At 51.6% G+C, this 21,814-nt stretch overlaps 1 protein-coding gene across 1 annotated transcript in view; it reads left to right on the forward strand.

The window, feature by feature from the left end:
• The first annotated feature begins 31 nt into the window (after positions 1-31).
• Positions 32-21,814, forward strand: part of itpr2 (inositol 1,4,5-trisphosphate receptor, type 2) — a 33,048-nt gene continuing 11,265 nt past the window's right edge. The window contains exons 1-35 of the mRNA XM_047033473.1: positions 32-446; positions 5,238-5,308; positions 6,106-6,224; positions 6,448-6,534; positions 6,978-7,136; positions 8,398-8,496; positions 8,647-8,730; positions 9,017-9,163; positions 9,494-9,589; positions 10,200-10,244; positions 11,331-11,482; positions 11,601-11,700; positions 11,928-12,088; positions 12,186-12,327; positions 12,471-12,629; positions 13,721-13,893; positions 14,053-14,172; positions 14,496-14,678; positions 15,086-15,337; positions 15,588-15,735; positions 15,907-16,054; positions 17,005-17,201; positions 17,369-17,492; positions 17,611-17,668; positions 17,788-17,959; positions 18,360-18,527; positions 18,694-18,783; positions 18,903-19,028; positions 19,295-19,417; positions 19,550-19,750; positions 19,880-20,131; positions 20,293-20,418; positions 20,543-20,671; positions 21,119-21,239; positions 21,576-21,793. Of these exons, the coding sequence (XP_046889429.1) occupies positions 355-446; positions 5,238-5,308; positions 6,106-6,224; positions 6,448-6,534; positions 6,978-7,136; positions 8,398-8,496; positions 8,647-8,730; positions 9,017-9,163; positions 9,494-9,589; positions 10,200-10,244; positions 11,331-11,482; positions 11,601-11,700; positions 11,928-12,088; positions 12,186-12,327; positions 12,471-12,629; positions 13,721-13,893; positions 14,053-14,172; positions 14,496-14,678; positions 15,086-15,337; positions 15,588-15,735; positions 15,907-16,054; positions 17,005-17,201; positions 17,369-17,492; positions 17,611-17,668; positions 17,788-17,959; positions 18,360-18,527; positions 18,694-18,783; positions 18,903-19,028; positions 19,295-19,417; positions 19,550-19,750; positions 19,880-20,131; positions 20,293-20,418; positions 20,543-20,671; positions 21,119-21,239; positions 21,576-21,793 (4,842 nt within the window). The 5' untranslated portion in view covers positions 32-354. The remainder of the gene's footprint in view (positions 447-5,237; positions 5,309-6,105; positions 6,225-6,447; positions 6,535-6,977; positions 7,137-8,397; positions 8,497-8,646; positions 8,731-9,016; positions 9,164-9,493; positions 9,590-10,199; positions 10,245-11,330; positions 11,483-11,600; positions 11,701-11,927; positions 12,089-12,185; positions 12,328-12,470; positions 12,630-13,720; positions 13,894-14,052; positions 14,173-14,495; positions 14,679-15,085; positions 15,338-15,587; positions 15,736-15,906; positions 16,055-17,004; positions 17,202-17,368; positions 17,493-17,610; positions 17,669-17,787; positions 17,960-18,359; positions 18,528-18,693; positions 18,784-18,902; positions 19,029-19,294; positions 19,418-19,549; positions 19,751-19,879; positions 20,132-20,292; positions 20,419-20,542; positions 20,672-21,118; positions 21,240-21,575; positions 21,794-21,814) is intronic.

The following is a 21,814-nucleotide window of genomic DNA, read 5'->3' on the forward strand; positions in this document are numbered from 1 at the left end:
AGGGGATAGGCTTTGCAACTCCGACAGAGCCAGTCTCCACCCCTAAAGTGGATGTGAAAGAGAAGCAGTCTGTCATACAGGAAGACGTTGGATACATGAGTAAAAAGACAGTCAGTCCAGACTAACGTAAAAGTTTGATAGTAGCTTCTGCGCTTTACTCGTCAGTCCAGAAGTAATTATTTTAGAAGATGACGCGTTTCTGTGCATTGATAATAGAAATTTGACGTGTCTAAAGCGCGAGAGTTTCATGGATTGATACACTAACGTGTCAGTGGAGACAATTTCCTCTAATCAAGAAGAACCGCATGTCGCTCTGACTGGGAAATTGACTTCCAGATTGAAGTAAACCGAAAAATGTCTGACAACAGGTCCAGTTTTCTCCACATTGGAGACATAGTGTCTCTTTACGCGGAAGGCTCTGTCAGCGGGTTCATCAGCACTTTGGGGTAGGTCGTCCTTGAGGGTTTACCCGCACTATTTGAACTAACCGTCAGTCAGAAATACACAGATAACGCTAATTGAGTTGCCAAGGCTAGTTTAATTTCTCGAACTTTCAATGGGCGTTACGGCATGACTTTCACTAGTGTCATTTGCTCCGATGAGACGTCGGAGTCTTAACTTCCGATCCGAGGCCTTAAACGCAGTGATTGCATCTTCAAGGAAATCATACCGCCAAGCTTCACTTTTACTCAAACACAGGAGGAATGTAAAACTGAGTGACGACATCAACTGAACTTCCTTCAGTGCTTTCTCCGCTATGGAGCAGCGGTATCTGTGCCAATGACAGTTATACATTTCATTTCACCACAATATTGTGCTTTAGAAATTTGTTTAGGCGAGTTTGAGTAAAGCAAGTTAGTTAAATGTGATCTGCAAATCTTATCCGACATGCAGTTGTGACATTTTGAAATGGAGGTACATAAATTACCTTCCAACAACCGTACACATTTCGTAGGTTATACCATTTACTGCACCATGTAGTTGTGCAGAAATGAGTGGAAGACAGGTGTATTCCACACTAAGCCGCATGCATGCTCATCTGGCCTTGCTTCACAAGGCCAGATGAGACAAAGCTACAGTGTTGGGGTGTATAATGCCAGATATGCAGGAAGGGATTGGTCAGCTGTGTCTGCAAGTTCATGAAAACCCACACTGTGCAGTTGGCCATAACACCAGGAGCACGCTCTTCGTCGTCTCCATGGAGCGGCACACAGATGAGCTGTGTTTCCTGGAGCTCCTCTGTTCCTGTGCAGAACCGATGCAGTAGAATGTACTGGCTCCAGGCCCCTCTGTGCCCTCTGGCCTCTACGTTTCACTGCAGACAGTCCCCCCTCCTCCCCTCGCATACTCTTTTGCTTGCGGTCTGCAACTGTGCTTCAAAACAGACCGGCCAGTGTGCCAAAGTTTGTCCAGCTCTAGTGCGTGGCAGGGTTGATTTCTTCTCCCCGTCTGGACAACCGTAGTGACAGAGCGGGAGCACGTGACCTTGTTCCTGGAGAGTTTATTATCAGGTTGATATGCTGATTTGTTTGGTTACAACTGGGGGTGGAGTTGAAACCTTTGTGAACGGAGTACCCCATGATAAGAATTGTACAGTCAGAGGAGCTTGATTGTCCCACCAAAAGGGAGGGTTCAAAACATGGCTTTATCAACTCCCATCACTGGTTTCCCAACACCTGTCATGTTTTCCTGAGGCGTTCCAGTGAGAAAGCAGGACAAGAACCATGCAAATGCAGCCCGACCAAATTTACGCTGCATGCAAAGTCTGTTTAATGGAGAGCTCTGTTTTGAAGTGCATGGATGTTTCCCGAGGGCTTCACGGAGCTTCGCCAGTGACTAATGTTTTGCCGGGCTCACCAGCCCAAGTGCACTCTGGGAAGTGGAGGCTTCGGTCTCAAGAGGAGCAGTTGGCCGGTGCGTCTTCGAGGTGCGACTGGTTTTGGAATGTTCCGGGTGCTTGTCTGACACGAGCATCCGGATGTTCTGCCAGGGGAGTCCCTCAGTAGCAGCTGATGAGGATTTGTAAAACCCCTCTAAAACACCATCAGGCCTATCTTGACTCTGAGTTCATATTGACATATGATAATGAAGAAACCTCAAATCTGTGTCCGCCAGCTCACACCTCCCACTACAAACAGAGTTTCCAGAAGGCTGCTCTAATGCAAAGGTTCATCCTCCTGTCCTTATCTGAACTTCCTGATACCACCTGATGAGTACCACAGGTTCTCACCCTGTTCACGTTTTAGCTGTGGTGTCACTGCAAGGAGACCTTCATTCAATGATGAATGAAATCTGTCGGTGTTGCAAGGCAACCATTGTTGCTGTGCGAGTATCACAGTACCTGTGATATCTACACTTGTCAGTTGCGTCCGAAATGTCAGTTGCTTTTTCCTCCCCAAGTGTGCCCTCGTGTTTTTTACTAAGCCTGACGTGAGTTGAAAAATGACAGGCAAAGGATGATTTGTGGATGTAATTAGAGGAAGCTTTTACAGGTTGATGAATACGTTGGGCTCGCAACCGTCGAGGGATGTTTATCATTCCATCTGTTATCTGGTCGTTTAGAGTTTACCACTGTATTCATGAGTTTGCTTTAGACATGGTTCGGGTTTTCACACAGAAGACATGTTTGCCGAAGGAGAGCCTGTTAAGTTTAGCATGCTTTGTCAATGTTCTAGTCTTGTCTCTATGCATTTTGAATATGTTACTGTTGACCTACAAAGTGGTTTGGAGTGACAGGCTAGTGCCCTTCATGGGGAAATACCTTTAGACTGTGGCATCACCAACAACACTGACCAGGGAGATCCAGAATTCTCAGAGTCGTTTTCTAACAACGTTATTTAACTGCCTTCTTTACATCGTGGTGGTCACATGCTGATAAAGGAGCCCAGAGGTCGGCCAGAAGGTAATGAGGCCGTAACGAGCTTGTCCGATATCCTGTCAGTCTGAAATACGGCTGGTTCATATTTAACCTGGGTGCAGAAACGGCTGTTTTGAAACACCAGTCGGACTCTGCTGCCGGCCGGTCCCTCACACCCTGCTTCACTCAGCAGGAACTGAAGGTTACTCATTTATAAGCTTAATGGACATTTATCCTTTCCTGTTTGGTTGTTCCGACACTTGGTTCGACATCCTATTTCGCTCAATTGTTTCTCACCGCGGTGTGACTGTGACACGGATATGGAGGAGCGGGGAGGAGGAGTTTCTCAAAGTCAGACAGAAGTCTGGCCTGGTCGGCGGTAGGAAATGAGTTGGCTGGAATCACCGATAACTCCACCATCTCTGTTTGAAGCAGAACATGCAAGGAGAGGGAACGGTGCCTCGCAATCTTCCCGTGGCGGAGGAGTTCTGAAGCCTGAAGACATGGAAAGCTCAATGGGTGTTGATAGCCATCTATATAGAACTTTACAAAAGCCCACAGATCAGCACCCATAACCAGCCTAAACTATCAGAGAAGACCAGGAAAACGTCCCCCAAAGAATCTCGAGAGAAAAGATTGAAGAAACCTTGGAAGGAGGAACTCAGTGAGGGAGCCCGTCCTCCAGAGGCTGAAACATGGCATGCTCTATCATAATGCATGTCCCCTGTATGCTGCTGGGCTGGAGGGGAGGTGAAGTGATGCATGTCCCCTGTATGCTGCTGGGCTGGAGGGGAGGTGAAGTGATGCATGTCCCCTGTATGCTGCTGGACTGGAGGGGAGGTGAAGGGATGCATGTCCCCTGTATGCTGCTGGACTGGAGGGGAGGTGAAGTGATGCATGTCCCCTGTATGCTGCTGGACTGGAGGGGAGGTGAAGTGATGCATGTCCCCTGTATGCTGCTGGACTGGAGGGGAGGTGAAGGGATGCATGTCCCCTGTATGCTGCTGGGCTGGAGGGGAAGTGAAGGGATGCATGTCCCCTGTATGCTGCTGGACTGGAGGGGAGGTGAAGTGATGCATGTCCCCTGTATGCTGCTGGACTGGAGGGGAGGTGAAGTGATGCATGTCCCCTGTATGCTGCTGGACTGGAGGGGAGGTGAAGTGATGCATGTCCCCTGTATGCTGCTGGACTGGAGGGGAGGTGAAGTGATGCATGTCCCCTGTATGCTGCTGGACTGGAGGGGAGGTGAAGGGATGCATGTCCCCTGTATGCTGCTGGACTGGAGGGGAAGTGAAGTGATGCATGTCCCCTGTATGCTGCTGGACTGGAGGGGAGGTGAAGTGATGCATGTCCCCTGTATGCTGCTGGACTGGAGGGGAGGTGAAGTGATGCATGTCCCCTGTATGCTGCTGGACTGGAGGGGAGGTGAAGTGATTAGAAAGGTCTCAGAAGTGTGGAGGGAGAAGATAAGCTTTCAGTAAATATTGTTTTAATAGCAGGTCAAGGTCATGAGATTATTCTGGCGGCCCACACTCTTGGGGATTTAGGATTCCTCAAAGTGTTCTATCCCCTCTGTACACACACACACACACACACACACACAGAAACCTCAGATATTGTGTGTGTGTATCCGAGTAGGCGAATCTGTGATGAGGCCCAGTCTGTCTAGAATGCAGAACCTTGTTTTCGTTGGACCGAGCTGGAAATGCAGGAACCGGAGCCTGTTCAAGTGGAATCCAGGACTGGCTGATGACTGTCTGACACGTGATTGGTCACAGCATGCTGACCTAGCAGACTGCCTTGTCTGGCCTGGTCAGACAGTAGCACCATTACTGTTAAGTTAACCAACCCCAGCTAAGCCTAGAAACCTATTCAAGAAATGACCCCAACTAGGTTAATGGTTTGTGAAAGCAGGGAAGCCATTCCATGCAACTGTCAGAATGTGGCCTATCAGCCTAAAACAGACCTTTAGGTCTTCCTGTGGACTGGGGCCCCTGCCGCTCTACCAGGAAACCCCTCATAGCACTGCTGTCATGGTTAACCGAAGCCCGAAGTGTGTCGACATGTATTTGCTGAGGCCGCTATTTTTACTTTTGTGGTAATAAAGAATTTGGCAATACCTCGCGTGCCCTTGACAACAGGGATACATGTACGAGGCAACGAGGACGCTCAAGGTTGTGTTAACAAGATAGGACCATCCCCTAACCCTGGATATTTTGGTCTCTCACGTACCATGTTTGACTCATTTCTTAACTCAAGAACTAAAATGGCTGTTGGGAAATCATAATACCATGCCAATAAATAGTTTTGATTTGCAACCTACAACTGTGTGAGCGCAGGTGATTGACCCGGTTCTGGTGTGCTTCTGTGTTGTGTCCAGGCTGGTGGATGACCGCTGTGTGGTTCACCCAGACGCCGGGGACCTGACCAACCCTCCCAAGAAGTTTCGAGGTGAGAGACTTGCTGTTGTCCTGTCATTCTTCCTCTGCATCCATGCTTCCAAAATACAGACTGTCCCCACATTGTATGTAATATATGAACTGTAATGAACGCGTCAATCACTAAAGCCATTTTGACTACGTTACATGTTTTTCTTATTCTATGCATTTCCAAAGTAACCTATAAATAGTACTTATGGTGGGTGCATACGATAATCAAGAACTAGAAGGGCACTTTTCAGACAGTGTTAAAGTGGTACCAAGTATAGGTCTGTATTTTACAAGACAGAGTGCACCAATAGCATCATCTCAACGACTCAAACCAGAACTCAGAATCCTCAAGCCTTAGTGATTCTCTTGTGCTTATTGTATCTTCTGCAGTTTGCTCTTAGCATGAGAGCTTAGTTGTACTAATAGCTTACCAAGGCTACATTTTAGATTCTTGTGTGAGCACGCACGCGCACACACACACACGCCAAGGCTGAGTGGTCCATTTGTGCCCTGTGTTGTTATAACCGCCCATTGTGGTTGAAGTAGGTGTTAAACTGACTGAACAAGCACCAAGTGAGCAAACATCCACTGTTAACCACAGACATTGGACAAGAACTCTGAATGTTAGAGTGACACTCTCCTGGTTCCACGTCATTCCCTCATCTCATATCTCTCCCTGTCTCTCTCTCTCTCTGTCTCTCTCCCTGTCTCTATCTCTCTCCCTGTCTCTCTCTCCCTGTCTCTCTCCCTCTATCACCCCCTCTTTCACCCCCTTGTCTATCTGTTTCTCCCTCACCATTTCTTTCCCCACCCATTCAGACTGCCTGTTCAAGGTATGTCCCATGAACCGGTACTCGGCTCAGAAGCAGTTTTGGAAGGCCAAGCAGGGGAAACAGGGGCACAACAATACAGATGGGGACCTGTTCAAGAAGTTACAGGTACAGGTGTAGACATGTCTCCTTTGTAACCCCAGACTCATTTGTATATTTGTTTATTCCTTTGTTTCTTCTATTTCGTCAATCTTTTATAGTCCAAGGTATTGGATTTTTTTTTTTAATTCTTAGTGTTTGCTTAATAGCAAACAAGTGACTTGACACAAAAGTCCATGAAGAGCAATTTGATTGACAGGTCCCACACAACACAATGTTTTTGATTTCCCAGCATGCAGCAGAGTTGGAACAAAAGCAAAATGAGACGGAGAACAAGAAGCTCCTGGGCGAGGTGGTGAAATACAGCAAGGTGGTCCAGGTACACCACCCAACCTTCCGGGCCTCCCAGTCATTTTAACAACGTTTAAGTGGCACACAGAAGCACTTCCTCCTTGCTAGGAGGCTGTCGTTGCTGTCTCGGCTACAGATGTAGCCATTACATCTAGATCTTTGGCCGTTAACTGAGAGGACACGCTCATTGAGTGGGTGTGAACTTTGAGGGGCCAAAGCCAGGGTGTTTTGGATGGCTTATGCAGACATATTCAAACCAACACCCTCTTCAAACCCCCATATTAAACCCCTTTAGCTAAAACAAGGGAAGAAACAAAACTAATAATAGTTCTTTTAATGAAGCAATTCACCATTCTTTTCTGACGACATTGCAGGGAAAATGATTGGCCAAAATACATAGAAGGATCAGATTGTGACCATAATATAAATGTGATTGTAACTGTGAGTAATCGGGTCTTTCTGTCATGGCAGCTGCTCCACATCAAGAGTAACAAGTACCTGACTGTGAACAAACGTCTGCCCGCTCTGCTGGAGAAGAACGCCATGCGGGTGTCCCTGGACTCAGCTGGAAATGAAGGCTCCTGGTTCTACATCCAGCCCTTCTGGAAGCTACGGAGCGAGGGGGACAATGTAAGGGCACACGTTAACACACACCAGCGTTCACACACACACACACACACACACACACACACACACACACACACACACACACAGGCAGGACTGCCTTAAAGGGACAGTACACCCCAAATACCCCCTCCCCCCCCTTACCTGTGGTGCTATTTATCCATCAAGATTGTTTGGCTGTAAGTTGCCACGGTTTGAATATATCGGCTGTAGAGACGTCTACCTTCTCTCTAATATAATGTAAATCAATTGGGCTTGTATCGTGCCAATATCGCCAAAACTGTCACTCACACCAAAACAATCTTAATGGATAAATAGCACTATAGGTAAGAGGAAAAATATGTTGGTTTGGGGGTTAAACTTGACCTTTTAAACTAACAATCTCAGACGCCTTTCAACATGCTTTTATACTTGTGTCATTATCACTCAACCAAGCCCCGCTCATTTTCGGAAACAAGGTTTCCCTGTTTGCTTTGCAACATATCGAAATGACCATAGGTGTGTGTGTCAGTGATGTTCAGTCGTTCCTCCTGTATTTCCTCTTGGAATAATGAAATGGCTGAACTGGTTTTTCCTCTCTCATTGCTCCAGGATCCTCTGGTTAAAGGTACTGGTGTGGATTGCATGGTGTTGTGTGTGTTGTGAGGCTAGTCACAGATAGACACATGTTGCAGAATGTCAGTACATGTCTCTCTATTGCATGTGTCAACCCTCTGTACGCTGTCGAAACGAGCCGTCTGAGCTCTCACCCCTCCCCTGAGCAGCAGACTGCAAGGTGGGCGGGTACAGAAGTGAAGAGGCAGTCTGGGACTTGGATGGGAGAGAGCGTCTTCCCTGACGTGTACGGCGACAATGTTGTTGACACATTCTCGCTGCTGCTGAGACGTCAGTCCACCACGCCCAGCATGACTGCACCGGCGTGCAGGCCCTGCTCTTCCTCCTGCTTCTCATGCACTGTAGCCCACTGTTGTCCCACAGCAACACACACACACACACGCACACTGCTCATGTGCAATAGGATCAGCAACCTGTTGCATGGGTCCACGTTTGACTTTCACTTTTGTGTGTGTGGAAAAGTGCAGGTTGTTTCTCTTCTCCAATCCAGAGGCGTCTTATGGGTTGCCAGGTTTTCCATGAACCCCCACGTTTGGTTTCTTGATGGGTTGCCAGGTTTTCCATGAACCCCCCTTTTGAGTTTCTTGATGGGTTGCCAGGTTCCCCCAGGTCTCCTCATGGGTTGTGACTGTGCTGTGTGGATGTCTCCTAGGTGGTGGTGGGGGACAAGGTGGTCCTGATGCCTGTGAACGCAGGGCAGCCTCTCCATGCCAGCAACATTGAGCTGCTAGACAACCCTGGTTGTAAAGAGGTCAGACTCATTCACTGTGATTTATTTGGTTGTCCCAACGAGAATAAGGCAAAACTGTCTAAGCCAACGCAATAAACAGCCGTTGACTATGGACCAGCTTTGGTGAACACGTCGCATCTGTCTTTCTACTCCTCGCTTCTGCCCCCGCAGGTGAACGCCGTAAACTGCAATACCAGCTGGAAGGTTACCTTGTTCATGAAGTTCAGTGACTACAAGGAGACTGTCCTCAAAGGGGTACGTGTCTTGAACCTATGTTTAGGCTCGAGCCTATGTTTAGGCTCAACTCATTTGAAACTTTCCTCTTCATCTCTCCCTGGGGTCAATCGGTATTGGAGTAAGGGTTTAAGACGATGCGTAAAACGCCACTGTTTAAATCTTTTTTGTGTGTGGATTTGTTCCTTCTAACCATTGTTCCTTCTAACCTAAAACGACTATTTGGTCGTCCTGGTGACCGGCCATGTGATGGTGTCTCATGGTTATGGTGATTGTGTCTGTGTTTTGTACATGTGTTGTCGTCCAGGGTGACGTAGTGCGGCTGTTCCATGCGGAGCAGGAAAAATTTCTGACATGTGACGAGCACAGGGGCCAACAGCACATCTTCCTGAGAACCACCCTCAGGCAGTCGGCCACGTCCGCCACCAGCTCCAAAGCACTCTGGGAAATAGAGGTACAGAACTCTGAATTATACAAGTATTTTGGGGGGAAATGGAGGCATATGAATCTCTGGGTAAGGGAGGTGTGTGAATCCAAATCCTTGGGAGCACAACATCTTGAATCTTGAAGAATCTTCCGAATCTGGCAGACAAAACAGAGATGTTTCCACACAGAAGCCCCTTGTGTGTTAGATGGACACTGCTTCCAACATGGGATTCCCCTCCATGGGGGGGTGCAGGACACTGGCAGCTTTGTGTGATGACCGTACCATGACCGTGAAAGGGGAATGTTTCAGCATCGTTTGCATTCGAACGCCTGTGTTTGGGATCTGTGTCCATGTCAGGTGGTGCACTATGACCCCTGCAGAGGAGGGGCAGGCCAGTGGAACAGCCTCTTCCGCTTCAAACACCTGGCCACTGGAAACTACCTCGCGGCCCAGGTAGGTCACACGCCTCATCCAAAGGAATGGTGTACATGTGTGTGTATATATGTAAAGTATTGTCAAATGTTATGTTGACATAGTTCATGAACCGTTACTGTCCATTGCCAGTGAGGGTTCACTGGTTACATTTGAGTATGTCTCATTTGAATACTCTCGCAGTAGCACAGGGAAAACCTGCTTGTGAAGCCATTCACTGGAGACACTCCACTATGTACCAGCACAAAGGCAGAGTCACATGGTACAACTTAATCGTTTGACAGGAAGAACACTTAAATGAGAACATGCTGGTTGATAGTTGCCAAAGTACCAAAGAACTGTTACCAATGTACTTGGAACTGGGAACATAGTACCTAGAACTGTTGCCATACTACCTACAACTGTTACCATACTACCTAGAACTGTTACCATACCTGAAAACTGTGAAGCTTGGCAGGGGAAGAAGGGCTGGGCTGAGGTTGCAGGGACTGAGCTGTAGATGGCAGTGTTAACGTGGTTATCACAGCCGGTCTGCCCAAACAACAGCAGCTCCATCAACGCTGGAACAGACATGATCCCTACTCAGATCCAGCCCAGTGTGTGCTGTATTGACCCATGTCGTCTGCTGCAGGTGAATCCTGATTTCCGGGACGACAGCATCGACTCTAAAGGAGATGTGAGTCTATGAAGACACACAATGCCATGCCTTGTGTTCACACACACACACACACGCACACACAAACAAACCGTTGTGTGTGTGTGGGTGTGCTTAGGTGTGTGCTTTTAAGTGTTTGTCTCAACTGTATTGTCTGCCTGTCTCCAAGCCCTCCCTCCTTCCTTCCACTCTGCCACACTGATTACGCAATCCCACCAGCTCGCACACATTCACACACACACACACACACACACCGCCACACATACTGCCACACACTCACGCACTTTCGAGCTTACTGAATCATCTATATCCCCTCTGTTCTGTGAGCTCTCAGCCACCTTTTGCACACTAACGCACACACACATCCCCCCCCCCCAACTCACACACACACACACACACACAAACACACTCAGTCTCTGGAACAACCAGCAGCTATCACACCAGTCACACACTCAGATTCAGACACACTGGGGGCCCCTTACATAACGTCTGTGTGGGGTGCCCTGTGAGGGGGGGGGGCAGGAAGGGAGGGGTGAGACGTGCTGTCTGCTCTCCTGTGGTGCTGCCAGTGGTGAGGTGAGTCATGGAGGGGAGGGGGGCGGGAAGGAGGGGGAGAGGAGAGAGGAGAGGAAGAGAGGAGGGGGAGAGGAGAGGAAAAGAGGAGGGGGAGAGGAGAGGAAAAGAGGAGGGGGAGAGGAAGGGAGGAGGGGGAGAGGAGAGGGAGAGAGGAGAGGAAGAGAGGAGGGGGAGAGGAAAGAAAGAGAGGAGGGAGAGAGGAAGAGAGGAGGAGGAAAGGAGAGGAAAGCAGAGCCGAAGAGAGGAGATCGTTGACATTCAGAGACCATGATGTCCTGCAGTCACAAGAAGCAGGCAGTCCATCCCCTAACACCATGTCCAATTAGGATTCCACAAGGTGCATGTTTCCATTTCTTACAGTGGAGCAGCTACAGTAGGGTTCAACGCTGTCCTCCCTAGGTTCTACCTGATGTTCTCTCTCTGGCAGCCCCCTCCTGATTAGGTCACATCTCTGATTAGACCTGGTTCCACACTGATTTCCCCTGTGTGTGTGTATGCATGTGCGGGTGTTTGTGTGCGCGCGTGATGCAGACTGAGACAAATATGGTGTTCTCCAAGAGAAAGCGTCAGGCGGCAGAGAAGATTGCCTACACCCTGGTGTCTGTTCCCCATGGCAACGACATCGCCTCCCTGTTTGAGCTGGACGCCACCACACTGCAGAGGGCTGATTGTCTGGTGCCTAGGTCAGTCACACACACACACACTCACAGGCGGGTACTAACACATGACATGATCTTAATGTGTTAGTGCAAATAAAAGAACACAAATCAAAGTGTGTGTGTGTGCGGCGCTCCCTGGCAGGAACTCGTACGTGAGGCTGAGACACCTGTGCACCAACACCTGGGTCACCAGCACCAACGTCCCCATCGACCTTGAGGAGGAGCGGCCCGTCATGCTCAAGGTCACACACACACACCGAGACACACGCTCTGGAACACACACACACCGAGACACGCTCTTGAACACACACACACCACAACACACACACATATACACACACCAGAACATGTACTCTGGAACACACACACACCACAAACACATACACCAGAACACACACACATACACCAGAACATGTACTCTGGAACCCACCAGCACAGCTACTGCATGCTACTGTGTTCCTCCTCCCAGATCGGCACCTGCCCCACTAAGGAAGACAAGGAGGCCTTCGCCATCAGGTCTGTCCCCCTGTCCGAGGTCCGGGACCTGGACTTTGCCAACGACGCCAACAAGGTCCTGGAGTCCACCGTCAAAAAGCTGCGCCATGGCAACATCGCCCAGAATGAGAGGAGGTACCGTAAGAAGGTGAAGGTCACCACACCATGAATGAAAGCCTCCGACCACCGCGTGAGATCCATCCAATGTTCCTGGCTTCTTCTCTCTGGTCAGGTTCGTGACCAAGCTCCTGGAGGACATGATCTTCTTTGTGTGCGAGGTGCCCAACAACGGCCAGGACGTACTCTCCGTGGTCATCTCCAACCCCAACAGGGAGAGGCAGAAGCTGATGAGGGAGCAGAACATTCTAGCGCAGGTGAGCCGTGTCCCACGCCGCACGGGAACACCGGGACAAAGCTCACAGCAAAGAGGCAAGCCCTAGTCCTGGAGTAGGAGCAGGACTCGGGTATGCAGACCGTCAGGAAGTGTCTCTGTGTGTGTCTGTGTGTGTCAATGCAGATCTTCGGCATCCTGAAGGCTCCGTTCACAGATCAGGGTGATGGTCCCATGTTGAAGCTGGAGGATCTGGGAGACCAGCGCTACGCCCCCTTCAAGTACCTGCTGTCCCTCTGCTACCGGCTGCTGAGACACTCTCAACAGGACTACCGCAAGAACCAGGCACGCACCACCTGCACCACCTGCCCTGTCCTTCTGTTTCCCCTCTTGCCGCCCTGCCCCTCCCCATCTCCCTCTTCCTCCCATCCACCCTCCATCCCGTTCCACCATCCACCCTCCATCCCGTTCCACCATCCACCCTCCATCCCGTTCCACCATCCACCCTCCATCCCGTTCCACCATCCACCCTCCCTCCCGTTCCACCATCCACCCTCCATCCCGTTCCACCATCCACCCTCCATCCCGTTCCACCATCCACCCTCCATCCCGTTCCACCATCCACCCTCCATCCCGTTCCACCATCCACCCTCCATCCCGTTCCACCATCCACCCTCCATCCCGTTCCACCATCCACCCTCCATCCCGTTCCACCATCCACCCTCCATCCCGTTCCACCATCCACCCTCCATCCCGTTCCACCATCCACCCTCCCTCCCGTTCCACCATCCACCCTCCATCCCGTTCCACCATCCACCCTCCATCCCGTTCCACCATCTACCCTCCATCCCGTTCCACCATCCACCCTCCATCCCGTTCCACCATCCACCCTCCATCCCGTTCCACCATCCACCCTCCATCCCGTTCCACCATCCACCCTCCATCCCGTTCCACCATCCACCCTCCATCCCGTTCCACCATCCACCCTCCATCCCGTTCCACCATCCACCCTCCATCCCGTTCCACCATCCACCCTCCATCCCGTTCCACCATCCACCCTCCATCCCGTTCCACCATCCACCCTCCATCCCGTTCCACCATCCACCCTCCATCCCGTTCCACCATCCACCCTCCATCCCGTTCCACCATCCACCCTCCATCCCGTTCCACCATCCACCCTCCATCCCGTTCCACCATCCACCCTCCATCCCGTTCCACCATCCACCCTCCATCCCGTTCCACCATCCACCCTCCCTCTTATCCCTTTATCTGGCACCTTCCACCTCCCAGCCTCGGCAGGAAGCGGCTGTTGTCCGGCCGATCACACCTCCGCCCTGACGTTCCTCCCCCCCGTGCTCGTGCTCTTCACCTCTACTCGACATTCCACGTTGTCCGTCATCTTGTTCTGAATTCTGCTGTGTCTCTCCTCCCCTCAGGAGTACATAGCCAAGAAGTTCTCCATCATGCAGTCCCAGATAGGCTACGAGATCCTGGCAGAGGACACCATCACGGCTCTGCTCCACAACAACCGCAAGCTGCTCGAGAAGCACATCACCGCCAAGGAGATTGAGACCTTCGTCAACTTGCTGCGACGCAACAGGGAGCCCAGGTCTGACTCACACACTATCTATTACACACACACACACACACACACAGGTTTCCGCACATCCACACTGTAAATTGCGTTCCCTGTGGGGTTGTCCGAGTTCTCTGTGCTCTGATTACTGGACTCACTGTCTGGAGTGTGTGTGTGTGTGTGTGTGTTCAGGTTCCTGGACTACCTGTCAGACCTGTGTGTGTCGAACAAAATGGCCATCCCAGTCACCCAGGAGCTCATTTGTAAGTTCATGCTGAACCCCATCAACGCTGACATCCTGATCCAGACCAAGTGAGTGTCGCACAGCTCAATATACATCCTTGTTTTTCACCCTTCTTTTGAGAACTCACGGTTTAGTCCCATTACAAATTAAATTTGACCTTAAACCTAACCTTAACCCCAAAAAGCCTAACCTGAACCCAAACCCTGACCCTAGCTCCTAACCCCTAAAACTGTCCTAACTTCAACCCTTAGTGTGATTTCAACCCTAACCCTAAACCACCTCAAACACCATATGAACTTGTGAGGAGGTGTTTTTACATCTCTACCCTTCGTTCCTCTTCCTCCTTATCCTTCCATTCCTCCTCACCCCCGCCCCCTCACCCCCGCCCCAGGCTGATCCCTAACACGGAGCCCAGTCTGGACTCGTCCCTGATGCAGGAGGAGGGCGAGGACGAGGAGGTGTGGCTCTACTGGATAGACAGCCACAAGGAGCCGCATGGCAAGTCCATCCGTCACCTGGCCCAGGACGCCAAAGGCAACCACAAGATGGACATGGACATTATCACCTACTACAGGTGGGGCTCGTCACACCCCGTCAACATCTAGTGTGGAGCCCCTGATTTGTCTCACCTACATCCTTTCACTCTCTCTCTCTCTCTCTCTCTCTCTCTCTCTCTCTCTCTCTCTCTCTCTCTCTCTCTCTCTCTCTCTCTCTCTCTCTCTCTCTCTCTCTCTCTCTCTCTCTCTCTCTCTCTCTCTCTCTCTGTCTCTCTCTCTCTCTCACACACTCTCTCTTTCTCCCTCTCTCTCTCTTTCTCCCTCTCTCTCTTGCTGTCTCTCTCTCTCACACTCTCTCTCTCCCCCTCGCTCTTGCTCGCTCGCTCTCTTGCTGTCTCTCTCTCTTGCTCGCTCTCTCGCTCTCTCTTGCTCGCTCTCTTGCTGTCTCTCTCTCTCTTGCTCTTCTCCAACTCTCCCTCCCCAGGTACCAGTTGAACCTCTTTGCCAAGATGTGTCTGGACCGCCAGTACCTGGCCATCAACCAGGTGTCCGTGCAGCTGCCCGTGGACCTGATCCTGCGCTGCATGTTTGACGACTGCCTGCCCTACGACCTCCGCGCCTCCTTCTGCCGCCTCATGCTGCACATGCACGTGGACCGCGACCCCCAGGAGGCCGTGGTGCCGGTCCGCTACGCACGCCTCTGGACCGAGATCCCGTCTAAGATCACCATCCACGAGTAAGAGGGTGGTGTGTGTGTGTGTGTGTGTAGAGTTGGTGGTGGTTGTGTGTCATGTTGTTGTAGGGCGAGCTTTTGGAAGTGGGCAAGTAAGTGTGATTGTATGCAGTGTGTTGTATCTCTGTGTGGTTACCTGTATGTTTGAGGCTCTTGGCAAATATGAAGGGTAAATTCATTTCTTTCGAGCTGCGTGCATATTCTAGATTGTCGCTGCGCTGTTGTCAAGGTGACTCTTCTCTCCCGTCCTCAGGTACGCGTACGAGTGCACGGACACCTCCAGGGAGGAGATGAAGAGGAAGTTTGCCCCCACCATGGAGTTTGTGGAGGAGTACCTCAAAGACGTGGTGGGCCAGCCTTTCCCTTTCGGAGACAAGGAGAAGAATGAGCTGACCCTCGAGGTGAGGCTCCACGCTGCCACTCGGCCTGGGGCGACCGTCGGCAACCCGGCCGCCCACAGCGGTGTGGACCACAACACGTTCTCGTTTGTCCTTCGTCGATTCTTCTTTCACGGCACACCTCTCACGCTTCCTCTCCCTCCTCCCCCCCCCCCTCCTCCCTCTGTGCTCTAGGTGGTCCACCTGGCTCGTGACCTGGTCTATTTTGGCTTCTACAGCTTCAGCGAGCTTCTTCGGCTCACGCGCACCCTGCTGGCTATTCTGGACATCGTCCAGCACCCCCTCACATTCATGGCCAAGCTCAACAAGGGCCCAGAGGCCGGTGAGTCTCTCATGCATGCACGCACACACACACACACACACACGCATGCACACACACACACACACACACAGTGTTGGGGAGTAACGGAATACATGTACCGGCGTTACGTATTCAGAATACAAATTACGAGTAGCTGTATTCCGTTACAGTCAGAATTTCAATAGTCTTTAGAATACCGTTAGATTGTTGAAATCAATTGATTACATTACGATACTTATCTGTTTCACAAGTTTATTCACTCTCTAAATAAATTAAGGCAACTCCATGCATTTCCCACAACTTCTATCTGGTGGTTTCTACACTAGACGAACACAACTACATCTATCGCTCCCTTGTCATTGCCTCTCGTTTTTTCCTTCTGCAATGCTATTGGCTAAGCCAATGCATGGCCATCACATGCACGGGGGATGCAAACTCACGTACCATGGTTGGCCAAAGATCGGGATGTAACAAATGCATATATTGGTTTTTCAGCATCATCCTTTGGGAGGAATTTTCGTATTTTGGCTATGTTACGTTGATGGAAAAATGCATTTGTGGTCATTTGCTTAATATGGTCCTCAACGAAAGGTCATCAACTAAGATCCTTCCTTATCGGAACACGCAGTTTAGTGACCAGGATTTGATGGTCGCTTTCCTGCACTTATAGAAAGCAATTCAATGTGGAAGCAATCCAAGGATTCAGAATACGTTACTGAGATTGAGTAACGGAATACGTTACAAAACACATTTCTGGTCATGCGTTCTGTATTCTGTAACGAAATACGTTTTGAAAGTGTCCTTCCCAACACAGCGCACTCACACAGAACTGAAATACCCACTGCTCCAGTCAACACAGTCTGAACCATGTCAAACCGGCTGTGACAATTACAAGGCACAGTGCAAAAAGCGCCCCCTTTACCATGGGAGCCCGGTCAGTAGAGAAGGTGACGCTGGTGTGTGTCGCCTAGGCAACAACGTGCTGCGCACCATCCACGGCGTGGGGGAGATGATGACTCAGATGGTTCTGAGCCGCGGCCACGTCCTCGCCCCCAGCCTCCCAGACACCCCCCCCTCCCTCCGAAGTGGGTCGCCTCAACGCCTCAACGCCAACAACGAGGACGTCATGGTGATGGATACCAAGCTCAAAATCATTGAGGTTCTACAGGTGAGACAGCGCCCCCTCTGGTCGGGAGCGGTACTTTTCTAGTTCAGAACCTGGAGTTGAGTGTATTTCCTGGTGTTGGCCGGTTGTCAGGAACCTAGTTGGTAGCTTCCTTTCGAGGGATTTCCAAGTCATTCTAGAATGGTGCGTTTCTGTGGTTCTGCCCGTAGTTCATCCTGAGTGTGCGTCTAGACTACAGGATCACCTACCTGTTGTCCATCTATAAGAAGGAGTTTGGAGACAGGAGTGTGATGGACAGCTCTCTCTCTGTGGCCGACTTCCCCACCATGTCAGGTGAGCCCCTCCAGCGTGGCCGGTACAGCTCTGACTGACTACTCAGGCTCACGGGCTAATAGATTACTTTCCGACTTGCTGACTTACTGCCTGCCATGTATGACGCGCTTGTTTCCAGTTCCGGAGCCCGACATAGATGAGATCGCAGCTAAGGCAGAGGCCATGTTTGCCGGCAGGTAGGTCGTCCCATCAGCCCACCTGCTTCTTGATTAAATACATATTCAATAAGCACCTATTTTTGACACGACATACTGTATTTGTGTGTGTATGTTTGCACATATTTGTGTGTGTGTAGTTCCGGTACTGAGCCCAGTGCTGTGGAGCTGGATGATGAGGGAGGCCGGACGTTTCTCCGGGTCCTGATCCACCTGATCATGCAGGACTACCCCCCGCTGGTGTCCGGCTCCCTGCAGATCATCTTCAAACACTTTAGCCAGCGGGATGAGGTCTTGCAGGCCTTCAAACAGGTAACCTAGCCTTTAACCTGGCCTTCAAATAGGTAACTTGGCCTTTAGACAGGTAACCAGGCCTTTAGACAGGTAACCAGGCCTTTAGACAGGTAACTTGGCCTTTAGACAGGTAACTTGGCCTTTAGACAGGTAACCTGGCCTTTAGACAAGTAACCAGGCCTTTAGACAGGTAACTTGGCCTTTAGACAAGTAACCAGGCCTTTAGACAGGTAACTTGGCCTTTAGACAGGTAACCTGGCCTTTAGACAAGTAACCAGGCCTTTAGACAGGTAACTTGGCCTTTAGACACGCAACCAGGCCTTCAGAAAGGGAACCAGTCCTTCAAACAGGGAACCAGGCGTTCAAGCAGGTAGGCACGTTGACTGTGCGTGTGTTTGTGTGTGCGCCCACTGAGCAGGTCCAGTTGCTGGTGTCGGAGGAGGATGTGAAAAACTACAAGCAGATCAAGGCTGACCTGGACCAGCTGCGTCTGACGGTGGAGAAGTCGGAGTTGTGGGTGGAGAAGAGCGGAGGCTACGGCGCCGAGGACCTGGGAGAGGGCCAGAGCAAGGAGCAGAACATGGAGGTGCCCCGACCCTGACCCCCCCCCCCTGACCTTCAACCTTGAACCAGGACCTCGGGCCCTGACCCCTGACCTGTTCTGTTCCGCCAACCAAAGTTATGGTGGGTTTCTGTGTGTGAATGTGTGTATGTGGTGTGACTGTGTGTGGTGTGGACGTGCTGCTTGCTAGGAGGTGGGGATCCTCAGCCCAGAGCAGGATGGGAACGTGAAGCCTCAAATAGACAGCAACAAAGACAACAACTACACCATCGTCAAAGACGTGAGCACCCCTCTCCCCTCTAATCCTCTAACCCTCTTCATACCTCCACCCATGGATCTGTCTTCTGAAACAGTCTAGTGAAAGGGAATCGTTAACGTGTGGGTGTGTGTCTGTGTCAGATCCTGCTCCGCCTCAGTAAGCTGTGCTACCACAGTAAGAAGAGCCGTGTGCAGCAGCAGAGGCTGCTGAAGAACATGGGAGCCCACACCGTGGTCCTGGACCTGCTGCAGATCCCCTACGAGAAGGTCTGAGCGCTCCCCCTCCACCTGGCTGCAGGACTGGCTCACATCTGCTGGGGAGTCCCACCTAATCCTGCATCTCTAATGCTCTTGCTCGCTTGTCTCTCTCTCTCTCTCTCTCTCTCTCTCTCTCTCTCTCTCTCTCTCTCTCTCGCTTGTGTCTCTCTCTCTCCCTCGCTTGTGTCTCTCTCTCTCTCTCTCGCTTGTGTCTCTCTCTCTCGCTTGTGTCTCTCTCTCTCTCTCTCTCTCTCTCGCGCTCTCTCTCTCCTCAGAGTGATGAGAAGATGAATGAGGTCATGACCCTGGCCCACGTGTTCCTCCAGAACTTCTCCAAAGGGAACTCCCAGAACCAGGCTCTGCTGCACAAACAGCTCAACCTGTTCCTCACTCCAGGGGTACGCCCAGGACAATCACTCACTCACTCTCTCTGTCTGACTCTCTCTCTCTCTCTCTGTCTCTTTCTATCTCGCTCTCTCTCACTCTCACTCTCTCCCTCCATTCTTTCACTCTGTCGTCTTTCTTTCCAGCTGTTGGAAGCAGAAACCATGCGTCACATCTTCATGAACAACTACTACCTCTGCAATGAGATCAGTGAGCGGGTGGTCCACCACTTCGTCCACTGCATCGAGACCCACGGGCGGCACGTCCAGTACCTGCGCTTCCTGCAGACCATAGTCAAGGCGGACGGGAAGTACGTGAAGAAGTGTCAGGACAAGGTCATGACGGAGGTGAGGCAGGACGGGCTCGCTCTCTCGCAACACGGGCAGCACACACACCATCACACCGTCCTCGCTGACCTGCTGTGTGTGCGACTGTGTGTGTGTGACCATGTGTGTGTGTGTGTGTGTGGCCCCCAGCTGGTGAACGGCGGCGAGGACGTCCTGGTGTTCTACAACGACCGCTCGTCCTTCCCGGCGCTGCTCCAGATGATGTGCTGTGAGCGGGAGCGTGCGGACGAGGGCGGGGCCCTGGCCTACCACAACCAGCTGGTGGAGCTACTGGCCGCCTGCACCGAGGGCAAGAACGTCTACACCGAGCTCAAGTGCAACTCCCTGCTGCCCCTCGACGACATCGTCAAGGTGGTCACTCACGACAACTGCATTCCAGAGGTAACGGCGGAGTGAGGGTGTTTCCGTGGTGACGCATGGCGGGGGGGGGGGGGGGGGGGGGGGGGGGGGGGGCTGTGCGATGTACGTCTTTGTGTGGAGGAACGCGAGGAACATTTCAGGCCCGCCAATCAAAGGTCTGCGTTGTTCTTGGCTGCCTGCAGGTAAAGACGTCCTACGTGAACTTTGTGAACCACTGCTACGTGGACACGGAGGTGGAGATGAAGGAGATCTACACCAGCAAGCACATCTGGAAGCTGTTTGAGAACTTCCTGGTTGACATGGCCCGGGTAGGAACACAATAGCTCGGCGTATGTCGTCTCTCCACGACACCTGAGAGAGACTCCTCCTTCATTGTTCTTCCTCCTCTTTGTCCCTCCCCTTTCCTCCTCCTCCTGTTTTTTGCCGTCCCAGGTGTGCAACACCACTACGGACCGTAATCATGCCGACAAAGCCCTGGAAAAGTATGTGACGGAGACGGTGATGGCCATCGTCAAGGGCTTCTTCAGCTCACAGTTCTCCGTCAACAACTCCAACCTGCAGGTAGGCTTGCTTACGTCCCCCGGACAATCCTTGGTGGCCTGCCTGCCCTGGCACAGCCGTCCCAGAAGGCAGCCCTGGCACAGCCGTCCCAGAAGGCAGCCCCGGCACAGCCGTCCTAGAAGGCAGCCCTGGCACAGCCGTCCCAGAGGGCAGCCCCGGCACAGCCGTCCCAGAAGGCAGCCCCGGCACAGCCGTCCCAGAAGGCAGCCCTGGCACAGCCGTCCCAGAGGGCAGCCCTGGCACAGCCGTCCCAGAGGGCAGCCCTGGCACAGCCGTCCCAGAAAGCAGCCCCGGCACAGCCGTCATAGAAGGCAGCCCTGGCACAGCCGTCCCAGAGGGCAGCCCTCCACAGCCGTCCCAGAAGGCAGTGAGGAATAGCAACAGTCAGGTCCATATTTCCTCACCTCCTCTTGCTCCTCTTCTCCCCTCCTCTCCTCTGGGCGTCAGACCCACCAGCCCATCTTCATCCAGCTGCTGCAGTCATCTTTCAGGCTCTATAACTGCTCCTGGATCGAGTCCTCCCCCAAGAGCAACATTGAGACTTGCATCAAAACCCTGGCGGACGTGGGTGAGCTCCGCCACCAGAACCACTAATACCACTGAACCCCAACTCCCAAACGCAGAGCCTTGTTCCAACGCAATAAAACCAATTCCATATTTGAAGTACAAAGAGAAAAGTTTGAAGTGATGGAGGTGTATTTGATTTGACTCATTAATGACAATTATGGAATTGTCAAATATGCAACATATCTAGTACACACAAGGATAGTTTGTGATCGAGAAGTATTAAAAGACCCAGGTCTGGAATGTTCTCAGACGCTTTTCTGCGGCTTTAAACGACTCTTGGTTGGATGTGGGGTGTCTAACAGCTGAGTGTTTGCGTCTGTCGCCCCCTGGTGTCCAGCCAAGGCCAGGGCCATCGCCATCCCCGTGGACCTGGACAGCCAAGTGAACACGCTGTCCCTGAAGGCTCACACCAACATGGTGCAGCGGGCTGCCAAGGACTGGAGGATCTCCGCTCGCACGCGCCAACGCAAGGAGCCACTGGGGGTGCCTGACTACAAGAGCATCATCGAGAAGCTGCAGGTGATCACACACACACACACGTACCGGTCCACGGGGGTATGGGGACAGGGTTTCCCG

This window comes from Hypomesus transpacificus, chromosome 14, assembly GCF_021917145.1.
Source record: "Hypomesus transpacificus isolate Combined female chromosome 14, fHypTra1, whole genome shotgun sequence".
NCBI lineage: Eukaryota > Metazoa > Chordata > Actinopteri > Osmeriformes > Osmeridae > Hypomesus > Hypomesus transpacificus.